The sequence below is a fragment of the Amblyomma maculatum genome, chromosome 3 (genome assembly GCF_055883805.1).
Source record: "Amblyomma maculatum isolate TAMU_Amacu chromosome 3, ASM5588380v1, whole genome shotgun sequence".
NCBI lineage: Eukaryota > Metazoa > Arthropoda > Arachnida > Ixodida > Ixodidae > Amblyomma > Amblyomma maculatum.
This window is the reverse complement of record NC_139346.1, coordinates 194,545,125-194,572,744: the sequence shown is the minus strand read 5'-3', so window position 1 is coordinate 194,572,744 and position 27,620 is coordinate 194,545,125. Positions and strand designations below refer to the sequence as shown.

The following is a 27,620-nucleotide window of genomic DNA, read 5'->3' as shown; positions in this document are numbered from 1 at the left end:
GGTTTCTGTTACTAATGTGGTTTTGGTTTTGGTCTTGATTCGTAATGATTTCTTGTGTTGTTTGCTGTATTTGTTGATTTGTTTCTTGAAGTTCTTGCCTTATTTTGTGAAACGGCGTTTGTGTCTTGTTCCTTGAACGACGGCCATTGTTTAGCGTTGTAGTGCTGATGTACGTGTATGGTTATAGTATAGTGCGAAACTGGTTTCGGTTTCAGTTACGTGCTGCCAGATGAGCGATATCCGGCTTTGTTTTGACGCTGATTGCTATCTGTTGATCTGCGCTAATTAGCTAGCGCTCTGACGATTCCTTTTTCAGGTAGAGAATTACAATATTTTGCTGCACTTCATGTTACCCCGTAAGCTAGAGGATAAAGTGCCTGGGGTAGTTGCACTACGGCGATAGTGGGGTCATATCTTGTGGTAAATTTAAACGCTTTTTTTACCACAAAAATGATGATTTCTCAGCATAATGTTTAACGATTGTATGCGCACATATTTTGCACTTTACGTCATCTCACCGTCCGCTCTAGTTGAAAAATTTGGACGGAAATGCATCGAATGGAAGGATATCATTTGTGAATATGGTACGTGTTCTTACATGTAGGGTGGGCGACGCACAACATCCGCCAGGCTTTCACAATAAACCATGATAGGATTTCGCCGCACTTCTGGTCCGCCAACACATGGCGGTCAGTTTGAAAGCTGTCAATTGATTTTCATGGCCTAGAGAGGCCATCTAGCTCAGTTTTTTTGGGGCGCTACTGTTTCTCGCATCGGTGGCGCAACTATAGCTAGAATCACGCCTGCTTTAAATTTTCGCAATAAACTCGAGGTTGTTCGTCCAATGTGGCGGTTTGGTGTGAGTTAGCCTTTGGTTTCTCTACGGTTTAAAAGTGCTAAACGGAAAACAATAAAGGAATCGCTGTCTGGCGTGTGAAAATTGCTGGCGCAAATGTGCATCGCGCGGTGCGCGGTTGACGCGCGCTTTGGAGACAATTTAAGATCTATAATATTGATACTTGAGACTTGCAAAAGGGATTAATCACAAAAGCAGAAGCGCAGTTTCTTGAACTTAGCATACAGGTAAGTGAGACTCAACTACCATCATATGATTGCGTAGAAAAGAAGCAAGCGCAATTTTCTCATTGTCTCAAGCTACACGCGCTCGTAGATTTTATGACCATGCACCGGTGCGGACAAAATTAAACAGACCACGCTATTTCCTTCTAAAATTTTTCACGCATTGCATAATTGAAACTGGCAGTAGTGGTGTGTGCGAACAGGTAGCAGACAGGTAGTGCCCTTTCACTTGGACAAATGTTGTTTTCTTATCTCCAGTGCTGGAGGCGTGATTTCAATTTTAAGGGAAAAAAGCGTGCTCCGTTTACTGATGTCTGCACTTGTCCGTGATACTTAAGATATATATACGAATATAGATTCTTCATTACGTGTGCGGGGGGAAAGCGAGAACAGTATGATAATCGTCTTCACCGCACACTTTTCTTGTCACAACCGCGCGTTGTGTTCTCTGTGTTCGAAAGCAGTGGATGTAAATAATAATAATAATAATAATAATAATAATAATAATAATAATAATAATAATAATAATAATAATAATAATAATAATAATAATAATAATAATAATAATTGGTTCACAGGAAATGGAAGGCGCTGTATCTGTACACTTGTTCTGTGGATACCTGAACCGCCCTGCGCCGTAAGGGAAGAAGGAAGGTGGGAGTGAAAGCGGGTGGGTGTAAAGCACGTGGTTAATGTAAGGCCAGCGTGTTACAATGTTCTCGCCCATCCGCCCGTATAAATGCACGTTTCCAGTCTCATTGAAGGCATGGTTCGATCGATAACGAAGTGTGAGAAGAATTATGACGAAATTGAGTTCGATAAATCATTGATCACCCGCCTCTCCGTGGGGTACTATAATCAATATACACGCACTGTTTATACAATAAGGCCTGCCATTGCAGTTGCATTCATGCATAAAACTCTATGCTCTTCCGTTGTGTGCGCTCGGCGATGGTTTACAAGTAGCGCAACGTCACCTCTTTTGGAAACGGACGCTCGGTGACGATCTACGTGTTGAACAGAACTGCACTGCAACGGCCTTTGGAAGTGGTCCGGCCTCTACACATCGTGTAAACGTCTTGATCCTGTGGCCTCTGTGTTGCCGGCGCCAGAAAACTCGTGTAGTGACAATGTTTCTCCAATCTCGTCATCATACAGGTATCCACGTACGTAAGGCCGGCATTCTCAGACGATTTCGTGAAAATCGACAATACTTTTCCGCCATCCCCTTCAAGGCAGCGCTATCAAAAGTGCGTCCAGCACAACATCGTTTCGCTGCAGCTACATGGCACTGCTTGGCACAGGTCGCACTGGAATTTGGCCCTCGGCCGAAATCCCCAGGCTGAAGCGCTCAGTTCAAATGGTCGGGCATCGCTACAAAAACAATGCTTGTGTAATTAAGGCAGCAGCAGGACGCCACGCAGGAGATTTTAGGCAATGTGAGCCCAGTTTAAGTGGGCCGAAACGCAGTTAAGACCATATTGTGAATTATCCGGAGCCAGTCCGACTTCATTTGGTTCTAATCGCGTTTTGGTCAGTTAAACTGGCCTTTATTTAACTAGTAACTAGGTAGAAAAGTGCGCTGACAAGCAGCTCGAGAAATCCGTGAATAGAGATCAAAGTGTGATCAAACCTAGTGCTGAAAACATATTTTACGAAAAGTGTCAAAAGCATGAAAAGGACTTTGTAAAAGTAGTAAGTGCCGTCGAAACTTTTCTACGCATCACTTTTTGGTGGGTAGTTTGGAGCTTGCTCATCGATACAGTTGGAATGGAACTGAGGAGATATATGCTTTTGTTGGCTACCCTCCTTGTGTGCATAACTGATCGTAGAATATGAGCGGAGGGGTTTGGTATAAGCAGTTTTTCACGTCATTGCCGTGGCTAATGTCGATATGATCGCCTTCGACTACTGTAATTCACCATGTGTTGTCCACACTGCAGAAAACATTATTCGCCCTTAGCGTTGATACGGTCACATTAAGAGCTCTGAAAACTGCCCGACACGAGACTCTACATTTCCGAAGCCAGTTATATTTCAGTTCAATTGAATTGAGTTTATTTTTTCAGAAACCCTGGATGGTCTCCTGGGCTAAAAGCTGCTCATGCAGCTTGACTGAGTGGCGACCGAGTTCTGCAGTGGACGCGTTGTCACCACTCTGTCGGTGACGCGCTTCAAGATTTTTTTCCTATACATGTTCTGAAGAATTCTGGGCTGCTTGTATTATATACTGCCTCAAGTGGAGAAACCACCGCTAGATTTTAGCCAGGAATGACTCTGGGTAGCACTTTATAGCACCCTGGAAAGCTAGCAAAAAAACAAAAACAAAAATAAACACAACAAAAGTGTGATGCGTTGGTTGTCACGCTGCCGCAACTTGGCTGAGTATTCCTGATGCTCTCAGCAGCGTCCGCGACTGTGGTGCTGCGCTGCGCAGTGAGAATCGGCGCCTTGCCAGTGCCGGCCAAGAAGCGTGGAATTAACATCCGCTGATTCCACGCGTGTCTTTATTATTCTTTTTCTCGGCGCAGGTACTGTTTCCGCTATGCGGTACGTGCGAGAATTCTTAACGGGTTCGTCAAAGGCCGAATATGTAGGTATGTGTATCCTGTCCTCTAAAAAACGAAAACAAAGTAATAATAATAATAAGGACGTTTACGCTTGCCGCGTAATACGCTCGAACCAGACTAACCTCATCGATATAATTTCTTTTAAACGCCAGTGTCGACTTTCGATATACTGCTACATATCACAAATATATCATGAGTTAAATTTTTGTCTGTGAAATGTGCGGGCTGAGGCTCGCGGATGTTATCGAGCAGCAGTTTTTGTTGTGGGCGTCGTCTTATACATTTACTGCCCGCACGTCCTGTCCAGTAATGGTGAAGGCTGCACGGGGCGCGAGGCATTGGCGGCTTGTGCCATTGCGCTCTCTTCCCCATAATTTTCAGGGTGCTTCGCTGTGCGATGGTGTTCGACCTTCTCTCCCCCTACCCTTTCTCCTCCTCCCCCTGCTTTGGCAGTTCTGTAGACGCAGTGTTTCGGCCGATGTGCCCAGCTGCCGCCGTGAAAAATGTCCTGCTGCCATAGGTAGTCATGCGTCTATGCTTGCAAATTAATGATAGACCCTTGCACTGTTTCGCACGCGCCGTTTTCTCTAATATCCCGTAGCGAAGCCAGAGTGTCGGTTGCCAGAGATGCGAAAGGGCAAGTGTAAATTCGCTCACTGCAAACATAACACGCTGCCCTGGTAGAACGAGCCAATAGGACGTGCGTATACGCATCAAGGTCCATATTCTGAGTTGCATCGTTTTCAGAAGTTACGTTATCTCCCTGACCGTCGAGTAATCTGATTGGTAAAAGCGCCGGAACCAGAAGTATCAGCCACTTCCAGCTCCGACGTTTTCACAAGTAACATATATGACTCGACGTCAGGGAGATAACGACACTTCTCAAAACCTATTCAAGTGATTTGTTGTGTGCACCAGAGCAAGTTCCCGCTCTTTTACCACTTTTAGGCGTTGAGATGTCAGCCTAGGGCGCAATTTTAATTCTGCGCGGTAAGGATATTTCTCGAAAATGAGGGGGCATTTAAGTTTACCTTATAGTGACGCGCCTTGCTCGCGGATTAACGGACAGTTTCAATTCCAGCACTATTTTGAACAGTCAGTTTCTCATTTCATCAAAATCGCTTGGCTCTTACATCACGCCCCTGTCAACCAGTCATTACTTTCGCAAAGCGGCGCCGACACCACACTTTCCGCTAATAAATCTACCGGACTAACTTTTTTGAGGCGAGGAGGAGAAGGAAATAACTCCATTGACTCCAAGAGCTGAGTCATGTAAGGGAGATTGAGGGTGTCGTGGTTACGGAACGAGGAAGACGGTGGACCCTCAGGCCGCTCTAGGTGGTCGAAAGCCCTTCGGCGACCGCCATGGCCAAGTGCACAATCCGGAGCTGGTCTTCCGGGATGTTTGAGCTACACAGAGCAGCCTCCCGTCGCTCCTGTCACTCGGCCCCTCAAATTGGAAGTAGGTTTGTTAGAACAATTACAATGTGTGTTAATAGAAGTCTGCCCGTGGACTCAAGCAGAGACGACAATATTGTGAATAGCCACCTGGATGAATTACGGACTTAAATCGCTATGCTCAAGGTCGCGTCGTGAGGTACGGAAAATCGAAGTGTGAGGTGTCCACCAGGAAGCGAGGTAGTTTTGCACCTTATCAGTTTCGCAGAACTTCGTTTATATATTGTTGCGAAGAAGAAGGTCAGCAGTGGCGCGAGAGGAGGCTCGCGCTAAGACAGACAAAATCATCGTTCATCCTGTCACCATGTTGTGCCGTCTCTTTGCTTGTCACCACGTAACATTTTGGTTGAAGGTGCGGCGTATGTCATCCCCATCCTCGCCTTGGAGCATCGACGCCACCTGTAAGCCGTGACCATCGACCGAGGGCCCTGGGACATCGCCGAGCAGCTTCGCCCCAGCCCTTCCTGCCCAGACCCGAGCAACTACTACCGCCCAGCCCTCAGCCCGGATCTGAAGACTAAGAGAACAGACAGACCCGAGACGAAGGACCCGAAAGACCCGAAGGACCCAAAGGAACCGGACATGTACACGCAACCCCAGCCCAGCCGCTCGACGCGACCTCGAGCCTTCGGTTCCATGGACTCTGGTGGCGGATGGTTGAACAGCTCCAAGGGAGGCTGATCACTCAAGCATCATCGTGTTCATCGTCATCGTGGTGGCAAGCGCATCATTCTCTTCTATCTTTTCTCGAACATCTACACCATCACGTCACCATAGACTTCAACGAAACGATCGGGATGATCGCTCGGTGGCCCCGAGAAGTGTTACGAAGAAGGTCGGCAGTGGCGCGAGAGGAGCCCTCGCGCTAGACCAGACATAAAATCATCGTTCATCCTGTCACCATGCTGTGCCGTCTCTTTGCTTGTCACCACGTAACAATATCTTAGCCTTCACATTGGCTTCGAGTTTGGGGCGTACACCATGCAACTGAGGTACGGACTTATACGTCGCCTTGTGGGTTCAGAGCATCATTCCACATCGTTATGGACGACGACACACCAGACCCTAGACACAGCCGAGGAAGACCAAGAGATTAGGCCGTGGCGGAAGAAGCTAGTTCAGCTCGAAATATCGCTCTTGAGGTGAAAGTATCCAGGTCAGCAGAGCGTCCATCACAAAGTTCAGCGGCTGATCACTAGAAAGTACAACTTCATCAGCAGATCAATAGGGGGTCCAACTATCCTTTCGCAGTCGCATTCTTAGAGAGTTGAGCACCCGCCTTAACATTTTGCATTTCTGCCTTTTAGGGTCTAGTAACTACAGGATCGCAGTAATTCAATATTTTTATCGCATATAATTATTGCCTCAGCCAGGTGTATATAAATAAATGATAGCAAATTAAGTGAAAACTGTTCGCAATTGAGTCGCTGCCCATCTTACACGCTTTTGGTTAATAATTGTGGTTACTCGTATTTAGTTCGTCAAAAGCTAAGTGGTTGGCATTAGCAACTGAAAACAAATGTGGTTAAATTTGGTTTGGCGTCGATTCTAGCATATATACCATGATTATTCTGCAGATTGAAAATGCCATGTAAGTAGCTCTGCGGAAAGCGTTCTTGCAGTTTCAGCGCAGCAGCTTTTGCTGGATAATCTATGGATAATTCACGTATTAACCAACGTGAGAAGTGCGAATTCTATAGCCGCATTCATGTCAATGACAACGCTTTGCATTAGAGTTTTAACGCAGCCAGAAAAGCGTAGGCCGATACGGTAACGCGTCGCCGTTGCTACCTTTGCTGTGCCTGCCTATGCCACACTTGCCGTGCAGCTTATGGTTAACGTACTTAACGTGTGATGGTTCTAAGGTGGCTTTTTTTTTTTTACTCGTATGCATAAAACTATTGCCGGCTGAAGCGCCGACCAGAGTGATGCTGCGCTTCCACTGGCATACCTACCTAAAACTATTGCCGGCTGAAGCGCCGACCAGAGTGATGCTGCGCTTCCACTGGCATACCTACCTGTCGTGACGTTGAACAAACCTTGCCTAGATCCGTGGCCGGTATCCGCGGACCCAGCTCGCTCCGAGGGACGAGCACCTTCCGGAACATATGTTGCAGAGGTGTATCGCGCACAAACGGACCAGCCACAATAGATGGCTGTGCTTGAAGGTTTAGTCAGATTTAAAAAAAAAAATGAACCGCGCCAGGCCTGCCTGTACTGGCCTGTTTTAGCAGTGTCTGTATAGTTTGAGTTGTTTTTCTGAAAAGACAATAAAGAAAAAATAAGCGGTGGCCTTGTAGTAGAGCACCAGCCTCACATCCGGGAGGTACCGCGTTCAAACCCCGGTGTCGCCGGGTGGCCACCGGCTTTCAATTGGTACAAGCTTTCCCCCGGCCTGGTGCTCGGCTCTTGTCGGGTGAAACGCTTGGGAAAGCGGTGATGACCAAAAATGGCCGCATAATAGGCTTTTCACGAGCTATAGCTCTCGCATAATGTGTCCGTGTGGCATGTTTGGATCTAACGCGTCGGCTTTGGTTGTGTAACGCACCGTAATGAGTGGAGCCGATGGTCGGTTATAATCGGTATATCCGTCCTGTTCTATAGCTGCGCTTTCGACCTAAAGCTGACAAAAAGGGGAATAATAAAACAGAGGAGAATATTTTAGTGTGCAGCACTACTAGCTGCAATCACGGTTTTCGCCGATGTCTGTCCGAAGCCGCTCACTCTGTCCATGAAGAGAAGGTGGCGTCGCGCGCGTCGCGCGGCTCAGCATTGAGGAGGCGGAGCGGCCTCACAGCTGCAGCAGAAGCCTCTCTCTCTCTCTCTCTCTCTCTCTCTCTGTCTATCCGTCACTCCGTGAAGTTGAAGAGGAGGAAGGGAAAGTGGCGACGGGGGCGGGGCGGCCGCATAGATGCACCCAGTGAGAGAGGGGCGTGGCTGCTGTCACTGGGCAGCGTTACACAAGCGTGTGCTACTCCGGAATGAGCAGTCGTGTGTCGCTCTCGCGTCCTTAACTCCTTAACTTCGGTGTCTCCCCTCGCATCAGCCATTCTGCAGCCTTCACGGGCAGCTGACGTTCACGCGCAGTGCTCCCTGGACCTCGGCTCCGAGCCGCTCGCCGAGTCGTGAAGCTGCTTACGCTTACCTCCGTGCCTTAACTAGCGCTCGCCTTCAAGCGCGTTTCCTTCTCTATTCCCTTTTTTTTCGCCTATGATCCCACCCCGGACCTTTCGGCCGCTGAGCAGTGCATTGTAAAGAGGTACATTGCGCCTGTTTTCGTTCATTTCTGAAGATGGTTGAAGGTAAACTAAGGAAGCGGCTGCGCCACGCGTTAGCTTCGCGTCGCAATGGATAAAGCCAGAGCCGTAATATACGGCTATGGATAAAGCCGGGCCGTTTGGCACTGCGGCGAAGGTTCGACGTGCTGATGTACAACGGTTACGAAGGCAGCGGGATCGTGAGTCTACTGATTCCGATATTGCAGTAAATGGTGGAAGAGTCTAGAAGCACAAAGAATGGGGAAACGTGCGCAGGAAACTGCTCAAGACACTGAGCGTCGTCATGAAACGGATGCCGAAGCGAGGAGGAACAAACTTGCGGTAGAAACTCCAGGAGAACGAGCTGCGCGACTGCAAGCGATGGAAAGGTATAGCAGGGATAAGCAGTGCTATACGCACCTACTTCGCATTTGATTAACTAAGCAAATCGGCCGTATTTTTTTAAAGCGAAGGCGTTGCTTCGCTGTGTTCACAGATTTCTGTCCGCAGACCGCGTCCGCAAAATCGTGTCCGCAGCAGTTGCGGGTAATTGAGAAGTGTTAAAGGTTAATGGGGGTCGTCAATCGATAGAGGCTGACGTAATGTTGCTACAGAAAAAATAATTAGGCCAATAAGTTATTTAGGTAATTAGAATAACTGGTTCACAGGAAAGGCGCAGTATCTGCCAAGCTTGTTCTGTTGACACCTGTACCGCGCACTAAGGGAAGGGAGGAAGGTGGGAGTGAAAGCGGAAAGAGAGAAACAGTTGCTGGTATTGGATATGACGTCAAGGATATGATGTCACGCAACCGGAAGTAGAGCCGAAAAAAAAAGGCATATGAAGGGATTGGCGCGCAATTTGAAAGTACCAAAGACTAAAAGGGGTAAACAAGAAGTGAATTAATGTGAGGTAGAAGATGTGACGTCACGCAACAGGAAGTAGAGACGAAAAAGGGCATAGGAAGGGATTGGCGCGCAGTTTGAAAGTACCAAAGACTAAGATGGGCAAACAATAAGTGAATTAATCTACCAGAAGCAACCAACAGCAGCATCCGTGCTTTCGTATTACTCCAATGTAGATTCTGCAGTGCTCTGATTTTTTTTTTTCTATCCCTCTCTGAAAGAGTCTTCTCTTTGTTATCACTGAGGGTCGATGTCCGAACGAGGCGGGCTTCGCTGTACGTAATGACCGAGCGTTTTCTTTTTGTGTGTCCATTCACATGCTGCCTCGTTTGGTGATACTTCCTCCGTCTGGTCCGCCCCAGCGACGGCATGATGGCTTTGCCTTCGTGAGACGGACTCCATTACGCCACTCGGAGTTCGTAGATGGAGAAAGCGGTGGTGGCCCGTATTGCGCAGTGATGAATGCACCTAGTGCCTGCATATTCTGTACATATAGCAGAGACCCATCCGGCGGCTCGGCTGCTCTCCCATGTACGTATACACGCGTTTTAACTGCGCGCGCGTGAGCTGCAATCGCCGGCAGATCCCATCTCTGATTGCCTCGTCGCGATCTCTAGTAAAGCGAAGGACAAGAAAGGAGCGGGCATAGTGGGTAGATTTGTACATATACGAACCTCGAGATTCTCCGGGGGCATACAGTATGCGGAGTGACGGGACTCCATGCGTCGTTTTTATGACTACTGCATGCTGCGAAAGCGGCGACACTATACTGTCAGCCGCGTGTTTGCATGTTTGCATGTAATGGCTGGGTCGCCCATTCTTCTCTGCCTCCGCCTCATACCCCACGCTCCCTCTCGTTCTGTCTGTTTTCATCTCTGCATGCCGGGAAGCTGACATGAGCGTGGGAAGGCGCTTATAATCTATACATAGCCAGCGTAGCTGGTTGGTGCGCATGATGGCGTATTTAGACTGAAATGTGTAGTCTATATGTCAGTGTCGACATGTTCGCACTAAAAAGCCTCCTGTAGTCGGCTTCGTATAACATCCGGCACACGTGGATGTTTTGGCGGAAGAGGAAAAGATGGAGAAGGAGGGGGTGGGGCTGCAGAGCCTTCGCCGAGCAGCGAGAGGATGGTCTGCCGCGTGCCTGCATTATAATACCGATGCCGTGTCTGCGGCGGTGGCTCTGGCGCTGGTGCCGCTTCTGCGCTGTACGTGCAAGCGCACATTCGTCCGTATTATGCGCGGGATGCCTGTTGCCATGCGGCTTGTGCGCGTGGCCGCCGTGTACTTACACGGCTCACGCGCTCCGGGCAAATTGCGCTCGTAACTTTGCCTGACGCTCGTCCCGAGCTCCAAGATCGGGATTTGTGTTGCTGCTGCTGCGGCGAGGGCGGCAGCGGCGGGCGCGCGCCCTGTTGCGCCTTGCCCATTTGCTCAATGATGAATGGCGACGGGCAGCCGCTGCTGCTGCTGCTGCAGCGTCGCCGTCGTGCGGCTAACACCTCGCCAGGTGAGTAATCGCCGTGGCTATGCTGCTGCTGGCGTTGCTGCTTGCGGCCGCGGCGCCATAACAATCGGCTCTGTGTGCGCTGGTTGGTGGGTGCTCGACGCCGTGGCGGCGTTCCCGTTATTGTTGAGAGCGCGGCAATGATGAACGACTTCGGATGGGATGCCGCGCTGGACGGAGTGCTTCCGGAATAGCGTCAAGGTGTTGCGGCTGATGCCTGCGCGGTTCTAAACGAGGTGAACACTGTCACGACGCGTTCTGTTCGCACGTGCGGTTTCCGGGTGCTTATAGGTGCTGCTCTTGCCGTACTGTAATGCGACAAGGATTCCAGTTCCTGTACGAGAGTTTGGCGACACGCGCGGCTTGTGAAAGCCGCTGTGCGGAGGTTGCAGGAAAAGGTGGTGCTGGTAGTGGGTGAGGGGGGATTTTGTGATGTGTGGGTGTGCGAAGAAAAATGAGTTGAGCTTAGCATGCTGACCAATCTACTATTGTTTTTACATCAGATGTTTTAACAGAGCCACCTCGTGGCTATAAGCCTTGTCTATTGCGAGTTCTGTCACGCCACCTGGTGGATTTACCCGAGACTACGCTAGAGAACCTCGGCCGCACTCGGCCAGATAGGTTATATGTATATATATTAATGACTGCTACATCTGCTGTTAATAGGCATTGCAGAGCCACCGCTATAGCTAGGCAGACTGAAAAGAATGGGGCGACGTATGCTCAGGGCTGAAATATTCCAGAAACAATGTTAGTTGTGAAATTGATCAAATATTTAGGGCAATCCCCCATGGTAGAGTGGATTTGTATTAAGGGTGTAATTACTCACTGACATCCACCCAAGCGCAGCCGTGGATGTCAATGACTAATTACTTCAATATTAGCAGTGAAATTCCGCAATTAAGCAGACCAGTGCACTGGAAAGCCAGCAGAATGAGACTAATACGCTCCATATGTCAGCTGACTGAGACTGGATGCAATGCAGCAACAACGAAGTAGTATTGCCGACTGCAGCGCTAAAAAACGAGGCGACCGGCGGAAGGATACGGTAGCACGAGCGATCGTCTTGTCCGCACGTGTAACGAACCGCGCAAACCGCCTCGGAACGAAACCCCACGGCTTTTTTTCTTTCGGGGGAGGCGTTGCACCATGGCATACATGTATAGGAGAATCCAGAAATGAAATGAACGCTGGCCTTTTAGGGCAGCACCGGAGAGCTGATCTCACTCATGAATCATGCATCTGTGCCGCTACGCTTCTGAGGTGTGTTCAAAATAGGAGTGGGAACGACGTATTGTACGCACACACAGAGAGTGCTTTCTGAGCATACATTGTGTGCACTGGGACAGCCTGGACTATCTCGGTTTTCTCTTTTGGGAACGGTCTATCGTTGTACCTCCGTGGTGTGCGCCTCTTCGAACTGTGTACGGTTGCACCTCAGAAGTGAAAGCGTAGATGGCGTGGCAGTGTATGCATCATGATTAGCATTGCTTTGGCTTTGGCTGGAGAGATGATTGTCAGATTCGATACTCCCGGTCTTTTTCAAGTACCGCGGCCGATGACTAACGTGAAGTAATATGACGAAATCTCGAATGCGACGCTTACATCAACAGGATGTCGTGCATGCTTTCGCTTCTTCGAGATGGATCGTGGCTTATATGCATCCATTTTGTTGCCAGTCGGCAGGCGCAGCCGTTTTCAGTAATGATGGTGCGCGGTACGTATGCACGAAGTCTTAACTTTTTTTTTTCTCGTAGCCTGACCTATCAGCTGTATTACGTCCGTATCCATCAAACTAGTTTCCACGTAGCTGCATATGCGTGTAGTATATATAACACACAGTGCACTGGGTAACGTTCCGTCTCAGCCGCACAAGATAGCTGCGCGAATAACTGAAATTCTTTGCTGGATCGCCTTGGTACCCTTGAGATCCTCTCGCCTACAGTTAAAAATACTCATCGTGTTAGCCTTACAGCTCTTCAGCACTGCAATATCGAGCACGACGCCTGAAAGATGCATTTGACTACGAATACAGAACTCTCCAATTCATCACTTGTTAGCGCCGTCGTTAAAGGAATATGACGCGACAGCATTAATATAGGTATATCTTTAGATAGGGTCGAAGCGGATAGTATAGGATGATAACCACACCTTAGCCGCACCCTTATTCCTTTCAGTGTAGCATTTTGCGCATGCGCATTTGCGTCCCGATATTCCATTATCTCCCTAATGCTGCGGTCACCGTATTCCAAAGGATTTTGAAACGCTCCTTACTTGAGCGAGGGCGCTTTAAGAGCGGCTCGCCTTCCTTCAGTCAATTTTTAAACACGCCTTACTCAAGAGCACTTATAGGGAGGCCTCCCTTAGAACGCCCTTTCCCTAAGGTAGGCACTGCGCTACCTTCATGCCCCCTTTCATCGCTCTTTCACCGAAATGCAGGTTTCCGTGCACAGCTCGCTTTGCGCTTGCGCAGTAGGGCGTCTCTGGCAGCTCGGGCGACGCCCGCTGCTGGTGGAAAAGCGCACCGGCGAACATTTGGTGCTGCTCCTGCAGAGCCCCTCCATTACAGTACACTGTACCTCCGTTGTCAATAGTTGCATGTTGGTAGGCCAACGATGTTTCTCTGCCAAGCGAAATACATCTTTGAAACAAAACGTGTCGGATAAAAAACGAGAGTGCACAGGAGCGCAGCTCATAAGAAACACAACGTTATAAATGTGTACTTGCTGTTTTTTTAATATAATTTCAACCTTATACCTCAAACATTCAGCTCATATTCTCGGCACCAGGCGCATACAAGCGGCTCCTCGTCGATCTGAGTGCCTCATCAGCCAAGGAGCCGCTAAGAATGGTTCGAAAATTAGACTCCTCCCTTAAATGCCTCATTGAGTTGAGGAAGCATAGAGGGCTCCTCGTCGAAGGTAAGGAAATAAATGGATCCGGTCTTAGACTCGATCCTATTGTTGATAATCTTCGTTCGCGTATATGTGCTTTGCAACTCCGCTAATTTCTGAATCATGTACCTCCCTTCGCTCGCACATGCTGGCAGTGTAGAATAAGTTACCGCATTATGTGAAAGATCATCAGACGGGAATATATATATAAAAGCTCTGCATTAAGTAAGCTGTATACATACGATCGCGCTTGCATTTGGTGTCAGACTCGGGAACCAATAGGCTGCTGAAGCGTTCGTTTCCAATCTTTTCGTCTCATTTCAAAGGAGCTACCTGAGTTGGCAGCTACTGCCGTATCACATATCATCCGTGTCATGTGGTGATTTTCACAGAATCCGCGCCGACCAATCAGTGTGAGGCCATATCTCCTGCCAACTACCACCCGGCAGAAGTGTACGATCTTGATTTGAATTTTCGCTCAGTACGATAACGCCGGGTTTTCTGGAGAGCCTTCAACGTATAGTGAACTAGAATACTTCTCTGTTGAAATTACGAGGAAAGGAAATGCGGCAGCAGCCGCCTCTCACTTTCAGTGCGTCGTGCTGTTGTGAATGAGATCAAGAGAAGAGTGAAATGAAAAAGAGCACGTGCTGCCGTGGAGGGCTCCGTACTAATCGCGTTTAATAAACGGGTTGGTTTAGTTGGTATAGGGGACATGACCGCCACTCACTCGTCGCATGGTTGTGACGTCACGAGACCGCACGACGTGTCTGCGTTGGCAGTCTCTGCCATCTCTGGCATCGCTTTTGAGATTGGAGGGGGAGATCGAAATCCACCTTCGAAGACACCTGGTCGCCGTGGACGCCTAAGTACACGTTGACCTTAGGTCACGCAAGCATGTTGGTTTGGTTAAAGCGGGCCCTTATGTCTATATGCCGGGTGGTCTTTCATACTCATATGTGAGATAATACAGGAAGAAATTCAAAGTTCGTTAATGTACGGGTAGGTCAGTCCATGTACGCGAAAGAGGATTCGCAAGGGGACCCGACAAATGGGAGCCATTAACATTATCCGTCATACCCTCAAAGGCTGAGCGAAATGGTCCTACGATATTTTTAACGCTCTCTTTTGCAGCGGGAAAATGGCCGCGGCAGGAGTCGCAGTCCTGCAGACTCAGACCTGATTACGGCAGTCGATGAGTCAAATGTGGTTGTGCAGTGTGCACAGCCACGCGTATGCGTAACCGTGCTTGACCGGTTTTAAACGTGGGTGACATTTAGACCCGTTGAATGCGCGCGGTGCTAGTATGGTGCGCAGGAGGTATACACACACACATCCCGATCTGGGGGACACGATGTGATATGGTGCCCTAATTACCCTGCGTGTAATGAGCTCGGCTGGCGAGCCACGGCTTGCATGCATGCATTCGCGTCCGCGCACGCCCGCACGGCCGTGCACCGCTAATGCGATGACTGCGCGGAATAAGGGAAACCCAGGGTGTGTCGAGCTCCTCGCACGCTTTGCACCGTATGCATGCACAGTGCTCTCTCTCCGTCTATGTCCAGGATTTTTCATTTGATTTTCGTCGCGTTCCTCGTCATTCCCAGCAGCCAGTGTCTCGATGGTTCAGGAATATAGCTTCTGCCGGGCAGCGTTTCCCGTTTTTCCATAACAGGTATACGTGCACGCGTGTGTGTGCAGAAGTCAGGCGAGAGCTTGGTTTCATATATCAAAACGGAAGGTTGCCGCTGTCGCGAGGGGAAAAGGGAGGAAGAAAAAGGGGACGCGTCTGCGCGCGTCGTTTCGCGGGTCAGGAAGAAAGGTCACGAACGGGGCTCGATGTTCCCGACGAAGGACACGTGGGCGTGGTCGCGCAGCACAAAACGGGGAGTGATGTGAGGCGATGATGTATCGATTGAGTGCGGTTTGTAGCGCTCTGTGCGAGCGCGTGTGCCTTGCACCGAAATTGCGTGGCTGTGACAAGCGACTAACCCCCCCCCCCCCCCCCCTTCCCGTTGTCAGAATGGGGAATATCGGCCACCGTGTGCCCACGCTGCGTGCAGTACGCGAACGTAGTTATATGTGCAGGGTGTGTAACTATGGGCGCTAACGGGTGACTGCGTGCTGTAAGGTTAATTTTGCTAATGCTGTAGAGGCACAGTTTCCACCCACGCTGCATGGTTTGTGGGCGCTTGTGTGTATTTTGCGAACACGTTCTGAGCCGGTTCTTTCCCTTCCTTTCTGTCTTTTATGCTGGTGACAACGTGCCTTTATTCACACTGGACCAGCTCATGAACAGTTTGCTCGCTTTTGCGTTATTCAACTGCCCGGACTCTGCGGCCTTAACTGTATGCGCTGACGCGCCAGATTTGTCTGTTTTTAGCGAAAGAAGAAAATATCCAGTCTATCGAGGGGGAAAAAAAATCAACACCACAGAGTTAGTCAGCTTTCCGTTAATTTGGGTATCCAATCAAGCGCAGGAAAGTCGATCTTTAGCATGTCTTTGTGTGCTCAAGGTGTGGCAGAATGAGCTCAGGAGCATTTGCGCACGAAAAGTCTTGTTTCTCCACGCAAAGCGCGCTTAGTTTTCGCATTTTTTTCTGTCATATACTCGCTTGCAGCGTGCTTTTTAGGCATTCGCAAAGAGTTAATGTGCTTTTCCTTTTTCTGTAATCGGCTCATCCGCGTCCCCAGATGGGTCCTTCTTCTCCCTCTTTTTTTCTTGTGGTCATCGGTTCGTGTTTCCCTTTTTGCTGTCTCTCGTTTATCTCTGAAAGGAGTAAGGAGTAAAAATATCAGCGCTCCAAAGCTGCAAATCTGTGCCTTATTAAAAAGAGGGGGGGGGGGGGGGGGGGGCATTTGTATTTCTTTGTATCACCATGGCCGGACTCGAGCTGGGGTGCTCCGCCGCCTACTGATTCCGGGCACGATACCACCTGGAATTTGGATCCCGCGCGTCCTTGGTTTCACTAACCGAATGTCAAAGCCATTAAGCCGCTAGCTGTGGCAGGTGTAATTACATGACATTAACTTACATTCATTACATGACATTAACTTTCTTTTTTCCTGACTGATACCAGCTACGTATCTACACTAACGATAAAACAGGTGACATTTATAAATTAACAGTTTATTGATTCACTGGCACTGTGCTCTGAACCATTGTTGGCGCGAACTTTCGAATTTGTTCCGCTCTCGAAACGCAGTCTAGCCCCTCCGCAGTGGCGCACTGGTTAGGGCGCTGGGCCGCTGTACCCAAGGATGCTGGCTCGAATCCCGACCACGGCGGCTGCTTTTCGATTGAAAAACAAGGCGCCCGTGTGCCATGCGATGTCAGTGCACGTTAAAGAACTCCAGATGGCTGAAATTTCTGGAGCCCTTCGCTACAGCGTCTCACATGCCTGAGTCTTTTTTTCATGTGAAACGCAGCCTACAGCGACGGAAAGCAAACTGATGCGACGCTTTACAGCGATGACATATACTCGTGTACAAAGTCAGTATACGCGTGTACCTTCCATGCATACCCGACTGCCTAGTTTTTCCGTAATTGCTCTAGGGCTTGTGTCAGCCGTTCGTTTCTCTATCTCTCTTTTCTTTCGCTGACTACGGGATCCCATCGATCGATCCGGCTGTGTACACAGGCCTCTACTCTGTCATCTCTCGCATCGAGCAGTCTGTTTCGATTGCCGTCTAGCGCGTTACGAATCTAGACAAGCGCGCGGAGGCGAACTTTTAAGCGCGCGCTGTGGGGAAGCGAGCAAACGGGCAGCAGCAAGAGATGCATCACGTATCCAACCTAGCCGGGGAAGTGATGGGCGAGCACGCTCTCTGGGCGACGTTATTTCGCCACGAGCAATCACAGAGCTCGCTTCCCTCTCCAGGGCTGGCGCGATTCGAAGTGCTCCTCTTCATATACATGTATTGGCCCGTGTTTACCACCTACGCCCTACTCGAGCTGATCCTCCGCGCGCACCAGTACGCTGCACCTGTGCACCTTATGTGTGCGTGTATGCTCTGCGAAACATTAGATTCCGGGCATGCGCGAGCACTGTGGAGAGCGGTGGGGAGGAAGAGGAGTGTGTGCATGTGAGTGCACCCGGTGATCCGGCGACCTTTGGCTCGGCTCCCGGGCAGAGTAATTATCCTTTATGCGTTCCTTGGGCAAGGCCGGTGCACGCGACGGGCCGTACGTACGTCGCCGTTTCTGTTCTTTGCGTGCGTTGAGAGGAGGAAAGGTTGGGAGGGAGGAGGCGCTGACGTCACGCAGAAATAATGCATGGAGGTTTTATAGTCTCCTTCTGGGACGGCGCGGTCGATCCGCTAACTGTGTCATGCAAGGCGGATGTCCCCGCGCCGCGCGACAACATCGTACGCTCAGTGAGGATGTATGCGTAGGTTTGTGTGCTGTGCGTGCGTGAGCTCCCGGCGTCGCGGGCTTTGTGTACATAATGCGCGCGCTCAAAGTGCGGACAGACTGCGGGAGTCGTGCGCGATACTAATGGATCTGTCTCTCCCTGCCTGTCTTTCAACGACTTTATCGTAGGAAGGTTCGTGTCTTTCAGTTCGGTAGTGACATACGTATTTTATCATCTGAAATGTCACGATTCCGAGTGTTCTTTTCTCTTTCAGATCCTGAACGCGGAATGGAACATTCCGTGAGCGATGCTCCGTTTGCGAGATTGTCAAGAGGAAAAAAAAAAAAATAATTGTGCGCAGCTGGCATTGGCCGTTGTTTTTTTTTTTGTGTGTGTGTATGTGTGTGTATTTTTGACCTGTTCCTTTTGATTTTTTGATTTTTTATTTTTGGAAAGCAAGAAGAACAGAATCCTTGTTTTTTCCGACGCCAAAGCGATCGCCTTTGTATGAACGACATAATGCAGAAGTTCCCCCCTTCAGTGCTCGAATTTTTTTTTTTTTTTTGCGTCTGACTCTCGCCTAGCTCCGAATATCGAATATGTTCTTACACGCTCGTGACCTGCTAACACGGGCTCTCGCATGCCCTTTGCCTCTGGGCGCTCTCCAATTTGCGTCGGGTCCCAGACTCTCATCGCGGCTGTCGCTCGAGACGCAGTGTCAGGAGCTCTCGCTCTCGGGTCCATGCGGGAGGCGTCGCTTGCCATTGTGTGTTGTGGCAGCATCGCTGGCAGCCCTCTTCATCTCTCTTCCCTTCTCCGTGGAAAGCGAGCGAGCGGGGAACGCAGGAACGCGGAACGGCCGGAATCTGTCTCTTTCTCCCCTTTGGCCCCCTCCCGCCGCGGTTGCGGTGCTCGCAAGGCTGAGCGCGTTGCCTTCGTTGGCGTGTGTCTGCCGGCGTCAGTGTGCATCACCCCTTAGCTCTCTCTCCTGGATTTCTGCCGCCGCTGTCTGCGGAGCCGACCCTCGTGACTGCAGGCTTCCCGCCGTCATTCGCACCCGAGGCCTTTTCTTTTCTTTTTTTTTTTTTTGCGTATGCTTGTTTGGCGGCGCCTTCTGTAGCGTGGAAAGAACTGGATGCCTACTCTGTCGTTGCTTCGGAGCGGTTTATTCCACTAACTACTCTTCCTTCTTTTTTACGTACGTGAAATGCATTATAGGTTGGTGTGTAGAAAGGCAGCCACATGTTGCCGTTTCATGCAGCAGGGGAATCCAGACGTAGCAGGGATTGGCTTGAAAGCTTTTCCTCGCAGAGGCCTGCGAAATTAACTGTTAATTCAGTCGCGCTGGTGCGCCGAGCCGTTCCTGGGGCGAGCCCCTCGAATCATTGAAGGCTCCGCGCTCGAGGCGCAGACTAGCCAACTAGGATGTTTTAATGTGAGAGCTTAGCGCGTATGGAGAGTTGTACATTAACGGATGCAGCAGTGAGGCGCACTGTTCGCTGTACAGGCACCTGGGGTAAAGCTAAGGGCACTCTGTGTAGTGACACTGTTCTCATTATGCTGGGGGTTTTCGTGAACCTGAAAAATTCGGTTAGATAGCAGTCCTGTCGGGCTCATATATACTTCAGGAGGTCGAGCTAAGTAACCGCGTCTAGCTGGGCTGTGTCATTCCGACTTGGTTGAATCGGTCCGGCCGGTCCGCGTTTGTCAGGAGCATATTTGCCCTGCCTTTTCGGGCCAGCGCCCCTTCTTTTGCTTCCTCTCTGGTGGGGCTGCAAAGGAGACGAGTTCCGGATACTATTAGTCCTGGCGTATGTTATCCTGCTCTATTGTCGGCACGTAGTTTCCTAGCTTGATGCTAGGTGTAGCGATGATCTCGGCCCGAATAAAGTCACTAGCCCCAACCAGAGCCGGTCCATAGTGGGCCCACTGAATCGGGCCGATATAAACGCGACAAAAATTGAGCGAACCCGGCATGTGGAATACCCCGCTCGGCCCATTAGGGTCGGGCTTATGTGAACACGGTAAAATTCGGTTCCTTCGCGGCCGCTGTTTTACGGACGTGACTTTGGGAAGCGCCTGGCTATTAGGGACTGAAAAATAAATCGGAAGACCACTTTCCGGCTCGAAGTCACTTCTTCCTTTTCATGACCCATGCTCGCGAAAAGAGTCTATTTCTGTAAATGAAGTTCAGGCAGGTCTGTGGTGGTATGTATTCCACGTATGAACAACGCCGACTGTTGTTACGTCGCAGCGGCGCGGAGCACCGCGTTATTAGACACGTATACACTCTGGTCCACTCTAAATACGAACACGGCTCGGCGTGGCCGCGTAAACTCTATAGCCGCGCTCCGCGGAGCGTCAGCGCATCCCGCGCGGCCACGCATCGTAGCAAAGTGCCGCAGGGCGCCTCGAGATGGCGCTTCGTGTCGTCTGCTGAAGCGCCGAAGCGCACCATGATTGCACTGTTTCAGCATTTTTGTCCCAGTTGGAAAAACTACAGAAACATTTCTGCTGTTACGACAGAATTTCTGCGAGGTTTTTGACAGAAAACCTGTTTTGACAACAGAACTTTCTGTAGTAACATCAGAGATTTCTGTAGTTACAACAAAAAGTACTACAGAACTGCAGACAACAGAAAACTACTACAAAAAAAACTACAGAAAACTACTACAAAACTACAGGAAAATGTGACGTTTACGACATAACTACAGAATATTCTGTCGTATTTTTGACATGACTTTGTAGTTTTTTTTTTCGACTGGGTAAGACAGCATAATAAATACGCAACAAAGAAAAACAAAATTGGCATCGGCTCTTTTAAAATTGTTAGCGTATCGTTTGTCAGACGACGAACAAAGAATGTGAATGGATCGAACTTCCACAAATCATCTCAGAATCGCTCCCTCGGACAGACCATGCCGCTTGGCTAGGAACTTATTTACAGGAGCTTATCAATAAGCCTCGCCTGCGTATAACAGATTGCCGTGCCCATTTGCACATAGTAGTTTACTCTATGGTTTCAGCTTTATTTATGCCATAGCGGGATCACTTCATATATGAGCACCCCTTGCCTCTGGTCGTTGACTATTCTCATTCTGGTGTAGAAGCCTTCTAGTGGTATGACATCGTCTCTACGGCGGACATCGGGGAACACCGCCGCCACAATATTAGAACGAGCCTTCTGTCCTAGCAACTCGCTGTTGTCGTTCGCCTCTACCAACTACCGAGTTATCTGTCTTCTTCCTCTTCTTCTTCCTCGTCTTCGTCATCTTTTTCTTCTTCTCTCTTTTCCTTTTTCTCTTTCTTCTTCTTACAGCCACGTGCTCTTTGGACAGGCACGGCGAAATGGCGAGACTGTGGCCAATGTAGCTCTCGCTACAAAAAGAACTGTCTGCGCACAGAGGAAAATTAAAGACCCCCTTTTATTGGAAATGTGGGCTTATGTCAGCTGTTTCTGGGAAACCTGCTATTATAGTTGTTACAAAAATCGGCTTTTTAAGGTGTCAGAACTGTTTCTTGGGCACAATATTACCATTATTGTGGACATATATGAAAATGAGGGGAGTAATGTAACTAGGTAATAAAACTGGCAAGGATTATATTTGTAAATCGATTGTATTGCGAAAGCATGGGCTTTTTGTTCGTCTTTTTTAACTCCATGTAATGGCTCGATACTCGATACCCGATACTTCCCCGATACAAACTTTCTGGGGCTTCGGTGCACTGGAATTTGACTGTACAGATCGCGCCATTTTAGAGCAGCCATGTCAAATGGTGGAGGTTTAACATGGCCTCCGTGATCAGCTCCGGTGCAGCAGGTCGCTTGATCTTAGAGGCCACGGACCTAACACTACTTTGGCGTCATCTAGGAGCTGCCGCGGCGGAGGTTTAATGCTACTACCTAGGTTTATCAATTAAGGGGAAATGAGGGTGCTCGTTATAATACATGAAGGAAAGAAGCCAACAGTCGGCGAGGCCAAGGAAAGCGTTGGGGATGGTACTTTATGTCTTTTATTTTTTTTAAATGTTTACTTGGATAATCACAGAGATTAGTAATGTAATCTGTTTAGGGGAAAGATAATTAAACACAAAGTAGAAGAAAAAAACAACCTGCCGATGGTGGGAACCGAACCCACGATCTCCGAATAACGCGTCCGGTGCTCTTCCAACTGAGCTACATCGGTCGCTGTCCCCCCTGCTACTTTCTTGGGTATTTATGTTGTCTGTATACGAACCTTGAGAGTGTTCACCAGCGCCACCCTCAGCCAAGGCGGCGGACGTGGAACGTCCTTTGTTACCGCCAGCGTCACGTAGAACGTGATCAAGAGCGAGGGCGAAAGCTGTGCTAGAACCTAAGCTTACGGGGGTCTCGGTTCTGGCAGTCTTGAAGCCATAGGTAGCGTAAGAGGGTTCTAGCGCAGCTTTCGCCCTCGCTCTTGATCACGTTCTACGTGACGCTGGCGGTAACAAAGGACGTTCCACGTCCGCCGCCTTGGCTGAGGGTGGCGCTAGTGAACACTCTCAAGGTTCGTATACAGACAACATAAATACCCAAGAAAGTAGCAGAGGGGACAGCGGCCGATGTAGCTCAATTGGAAGAGCACCGGACGCGTTATTCGGAGATCGTGGGTTCGGTTCCCACCGTCGGCACGTTGTTTTTTCTTCTACTTTGTGTTTAATTATCTTTCCCCTAATCAGATTACATTACTAATCTCTGTGATTATCCAAGTAAACATAAAAAAAGACATAAAGTACCATCCCCAACGCTTTCCTTGGCCTCGCCGACTGTTGGCTTCTTTCCTTCATTTACCTAGGTTTTTGACGATCAAAAGCACCCGCCGTGGTGTCTCAGTGGTTAAGACACTGGGCTGCTGAATCCAATTACCCGCGGGTTCGGACCAGACCGGTTCGAATCCGCTGCGATTGTGTTTCGAAGCCACTAGAAGATATCGTGGTCTGTCATTGGTCACTCGTAGGCTCCGCCATTCTCCTTCTGTTGCCTGGCAAAATTGAAAGACCTGTTGCGGAGACTCTCTCGTTGTATCCGCCAACTCGACTTAGTTTGAAGTACCCGCGCGAGGACACGTGGTTTTGACCACACGAAACAGTCTAGCCAATCAGAATGGTGGCACAAACAAAATATATCGGAACAGATTCTTGGCCGACGGTGGAGAGCGTATGAGGGTGTTTAGTACAAAAGCCCTCATACATGCTTTTTCATGCAATGTCATTCAAATGGCATACGGTGCCATAAATTATCATAAAATGATAAAACTTATGTAAGGTTATTGAATCATAGAACTTATTTTTTTCAATAGGCGCCACACCGCAGCGTTCCTCTAGACTTAAAGCTTGTGTCTGTAACGTGCTTTGAAGCATGTTATCTTGTTTTCTTTTTGGGAGCGTAGTTGAGCGCATGTGGATGGGGAGAGAGAACGCTTGAAAAGGAAATAAGCTTCAGTGGGCTAGCTAACCAGGTTGTGATCTGGAGTACACATGGCATATTGAAGTGCGCTCATCGTATAGCGCTCGTGTTTTCCTCATGTGTGCGTAGAAATATGCTCGCATGCCCATGCATGCACACATAGTGGTTCTTTGATCTTGCGTAGAATTGATCGAGAAGACGCGAGATGAAAAGAGACGGCAAAATTTCGATCAGGAAGGCCTCTATGCGAACCGTGGTAGCAGCTTGTTGGTCGGGGGGCTGCCCACGATTGAAATGGACAGGGTGGCCGGAAAGCATTGGGCGAAACAAGAACGTACGCCAAACTGATCGATTATGCTATGTAAATACTGCTGCGACGTTTTTTGTGTACAAAACTTTGGGATGGACTACTGAGAAAATCCAAGGTATCTGTTATCTTTGACCATCAAAATGCTCGAAGTATCGAGTCGCATGTAACCTCTCCAAGCTCTCAGGGAATCAAAAAAAAAAAAAATTAGTTGTGGTTTAACTCTGGTTAATCCTAGTTGAATTGCGATAGCAACGGCGGAAGCTTCTTTTGCCTGCTACATTATTCCCCTATCCCACCCTATCAGTGTAAGGTGATACATTAGTGGGGACACTTAAGCTCATACTTTAAGGGTATGACGCGAGAGCGTAAGCTACCTGCCCACATATAAATGAGAAGGGTTCAATGCTGCTGAACCGAATGGAGCGAAAGCATTAGCTGCCGGTGACCGAGCGTTCTTCGTCTTCTCCGTCTTCTTTTTCTTCGCTTTAGTCTTCTTCGTGTTCTTCGTATTCTTCTTCGTGTTCTTCTTCATCTTTTTCGTTAGTCTTCGTCTTCTTCGTCTTTGTCTTCTTGGCGGCTGTTCACGGTCAAACGTGGCCCACCCCGGGACTGCGCGACGGGCCGAAACCTGGCGTAGTATTGGTACCCCCAATCCCAGTCATGCATTCAGAACATCTCAAGATTAGAAGAACCAAGGCCTTACATAAGCGCTACGGAAGTCGTACGGATGAATTCTATACGTCGACGCTGCTGAGTGCGAGAACTGCCCAGCTATAGCGACAGTAGTAGGGAATGAAGCGCAAGAGATGAAAGATAGCTGCTCTGTCTGCACAGACTGTGGAAACGGCGGAAGAAATGGTCATAGTACTGTAATATCAGGAAGAGAGGCAAAACTAATAATCAGGGATTACAACTCCGCGGTCAGCAATTACATGGAAGAATATAAAAGAAAGCAAACAATATATATAATCTAGGCTACTCGAAGAGAGACATTCAAATAATGTGGGTGCCGACCCAGAAATGGTCATAGTACTGTAATATCAGGAAGAGAGGCAAAACTAATAATCAGGGATTACAAGTCCGCGGTCAGCAATTACATGGAAGAATATAAAAGAAAGCAAACAATATATATAATCTAGGCTACTCGAAGAGAGACATTCAAATAATGTGGGTGCCGACCCACTCCCGGCTACAGGGAAATAAAGGGGTTCACGAGCTCTCCAGAGGTCTATCTTTCCGCGTTGGCCCGGACCCCTCCCGTGATAGCGGCCGGGATTGACTATTTAGATATAAAGGCGTCACACAACTAAGTCGAGCGATGTACCCACCGTCCGACAAATCACTGAACAAAGAGCAACATTGTATTTCGAGACTCCTATGCAGTCAAGAACCCCTGCTCATGAGCAGGTGGTACCTAACACAGTTCAAAGAGACATGTAAAAGTTGCAAAAACACAGAAGACTTGGTTCACATGATATAGACTTGCCCAAACAAAGCGCAAAAACATCAGGAAGAAAGGACAGAGACCTCCTGGGAGGCTATGATGCTCAATTCGGACCCTGCTACGCAACTTTGCTATCATCCAACTGGCTGGAGGCGCCGCCTGGACCAAGATGGGTTTCCGATCCTACTCTGTTGGATAATAAGTAATTTGAATCAGTGAACCTGTCCTGCGTGAAACCGTCGCTCAAGACACAGCGACACGGCTTTTCACTGGAAGAGCGCGAATGACTGAGAGATCGCGTTTGGATCGCTTCTGAAGTCGGAAACGCATGACCACGTTGGCCAACTGAATGTTGCTACGCGAATTGAGCTGCACTAGGCGGATACAGTTGGCGACTTTGACCATGTCTTTGACATTCACGAATGACGTCGCTCCATGTCTTCCTTTTGCTTATTTAATTACCGGCTCATTTGCGCTCTTCTGTCGATTGAAAGGACATTGCTCTGCCTTTGGACACTGTATTCTCCTATTCAGGCTAGTCGTATACACCCTTAGCGTTCAATTAATCCGGAAGCCACATTTGTGCGATCGAAAATCATTTCCCGCAAGCGCAGCGCCATTACTTTCTGATGGGCTCATAGGTGAAGAGCAGTCAGGCGTTTACGAGCAATCGCATTTACTGCGCCGAGGGGAAGTATCAAGGCAAACAAGTTGTTGTCGCCTCCTCGGCAATGTACACGTGCGCTGAAGACACTCTCTATAGGTTTATTTTTCTCCTAAAAGCCTCGCGCGTATCGGAAGTATAATCTGTTAATTTTAGGGCCTCATAAAAATAATAAACGCAGCACAGCAGCGTGACTGGAGCCAGCCGGTTCCTCCTCCACCGTGCGGCTTTTCAAACTGTTGCCTTGGCTTCGCGCGTTGTTTACTCTCGCAGGGAGGGCAGGCGCACACGCGCTTCTGTGCAGTACAGCACATCGACGTCGTCTTCAGAGTCTTCCAGTAAGGCTCGATCCGGGCTCTCACCTCCAGCCTCTGTTTTTTTTTTTTTTATTTCTTTTCGTCGGTGTAATCCGCGCACTTGCACACCCTTTCAGACTTTGCGCGTTGCATCTCCGTCCACCGTGCTTTGAAGATAGGAATTGGGGGTGGTGGGTATATTTATAGCGTTTAAAGAGAAAAGGAAGCCGAGGAAGACTGTTTGGCTGGCGGAAGCGGCACCGGTGGCGGTACCGTTAATGCCGCCGCATGCCTTGTCTCGTGTTTCGCGCTCGGATGGAGCTGGAACTTTCCCGCGTGCGGGTACAAGGTGCACAAAAAGGATTGGGGCTCCACGGCTTGCCTCTTACGCTTGCTGAATTCGCGCACCGTTAGAAGTGCCCGTGATCGCCAGCCCGCCAAAAAAAAGAAAGAACGTGGTACTTTCATGGAGCTTCCACGTGTATCGTATTATCTTTCCCCATGTACACCCTACTGAAAAACCAAAAGTTCTACGGGGCAATAACCTCATGGAATCTCATGCAATCACATAAACTCTCATACGGTGCATTTAATTATCATAAAATATCGTACATAATTTATGATAACGTGCAAGAAACTATGAGACCTTATGCAATTATATGCGACTTGTATGGGATTTCTTATGTGACCTGAGTGAGATTGTGTGAGAAAATGTAAGGCAATTGCCTCATACAATTTTTTCAGTAGGGCATGTACACGCTACTCTCTAAGTTGTCGAGGGGTGAAGCGTGGGCACACGCTTCGCGGAATTAACTGGTTGCAGCCGGCACCTTGGTACCGGCTGCAACCGGTGCGTGTGATGAAGTGCTTCAGGAACTGACTCCTGTTTTACACTTAAATCCCATTTTGCGCCCTTCTACGTTCAATACAATATCGACAACAGAAAGGGTTAATCTCACGATCGCGAGAGGGAATCAGCAAATGCGTGTCTAATACAGGTCACGAAGCGTTAGTTGGAAGTCGTTCAACCAAAATAAGTTCAGTGAATAGATTTCGACGCCTATGTACATAGTGATCAAAGGCGAAGTAGTCTACCTCGCAGTTACTAGGTGGACTAGGTAGTTACTTACTGGCTACAGATAAGACTTGCCTTGCGATTACTGTTGCTTACAATTGCTACGCTGAAGCGACGAATAAACAAAAACAGATACATGCATGACGTGGCAGCGCTAAGAACTCGTGTCTGCGGATGCTCGTGCAGCGTGCTCGTCCATACAGTTTTTTACTCGCTTAACTCCAGTCGAAAAAAAAAATAGAAAATTTTTGGTTGCCACAACAGTATTTCTTTGCTGTTTTTGACAGTGAAACTGTTGTGACAACACAAATTTCTGTAATAACATCAGAATTTCGCATTGTTACAACAGAAAAGTACTTCATAAGTACAAGCTAAA

General features: G+C 48.8%; 1 protein-coding gene across 4 annotated transcripts in view; it reads left to right on the top strand.

Annotated features, from left to right (window-relative positions):
* Positions 1 to 27,620, top strand: part of Camta (Calmodulin-binding transcription activator) — a 474,504-nt gene that overhangs the window by 1,194 nt on the left and 445,690 nt on the right. For 3 of the 4 annotated variants that reach the window (XM_084599156.1, XM_084599155.1, XM_084599160.1), the window contains exon 2: positions 3,612 to 3,677. The exons of the other annotated variant lie outside the window; for it this stretch is intronic. In XM_084599156.1, coding sequence (XP_084455282.1) covers positions 3,612 to 3,677 — 66 coding nt within the window. The remainder of the gene's footprint in view (positions 1 to 3,611; positions 3,678 to 27,620) is intronic. 4 annotated transcript variants of the gene reach the window in all.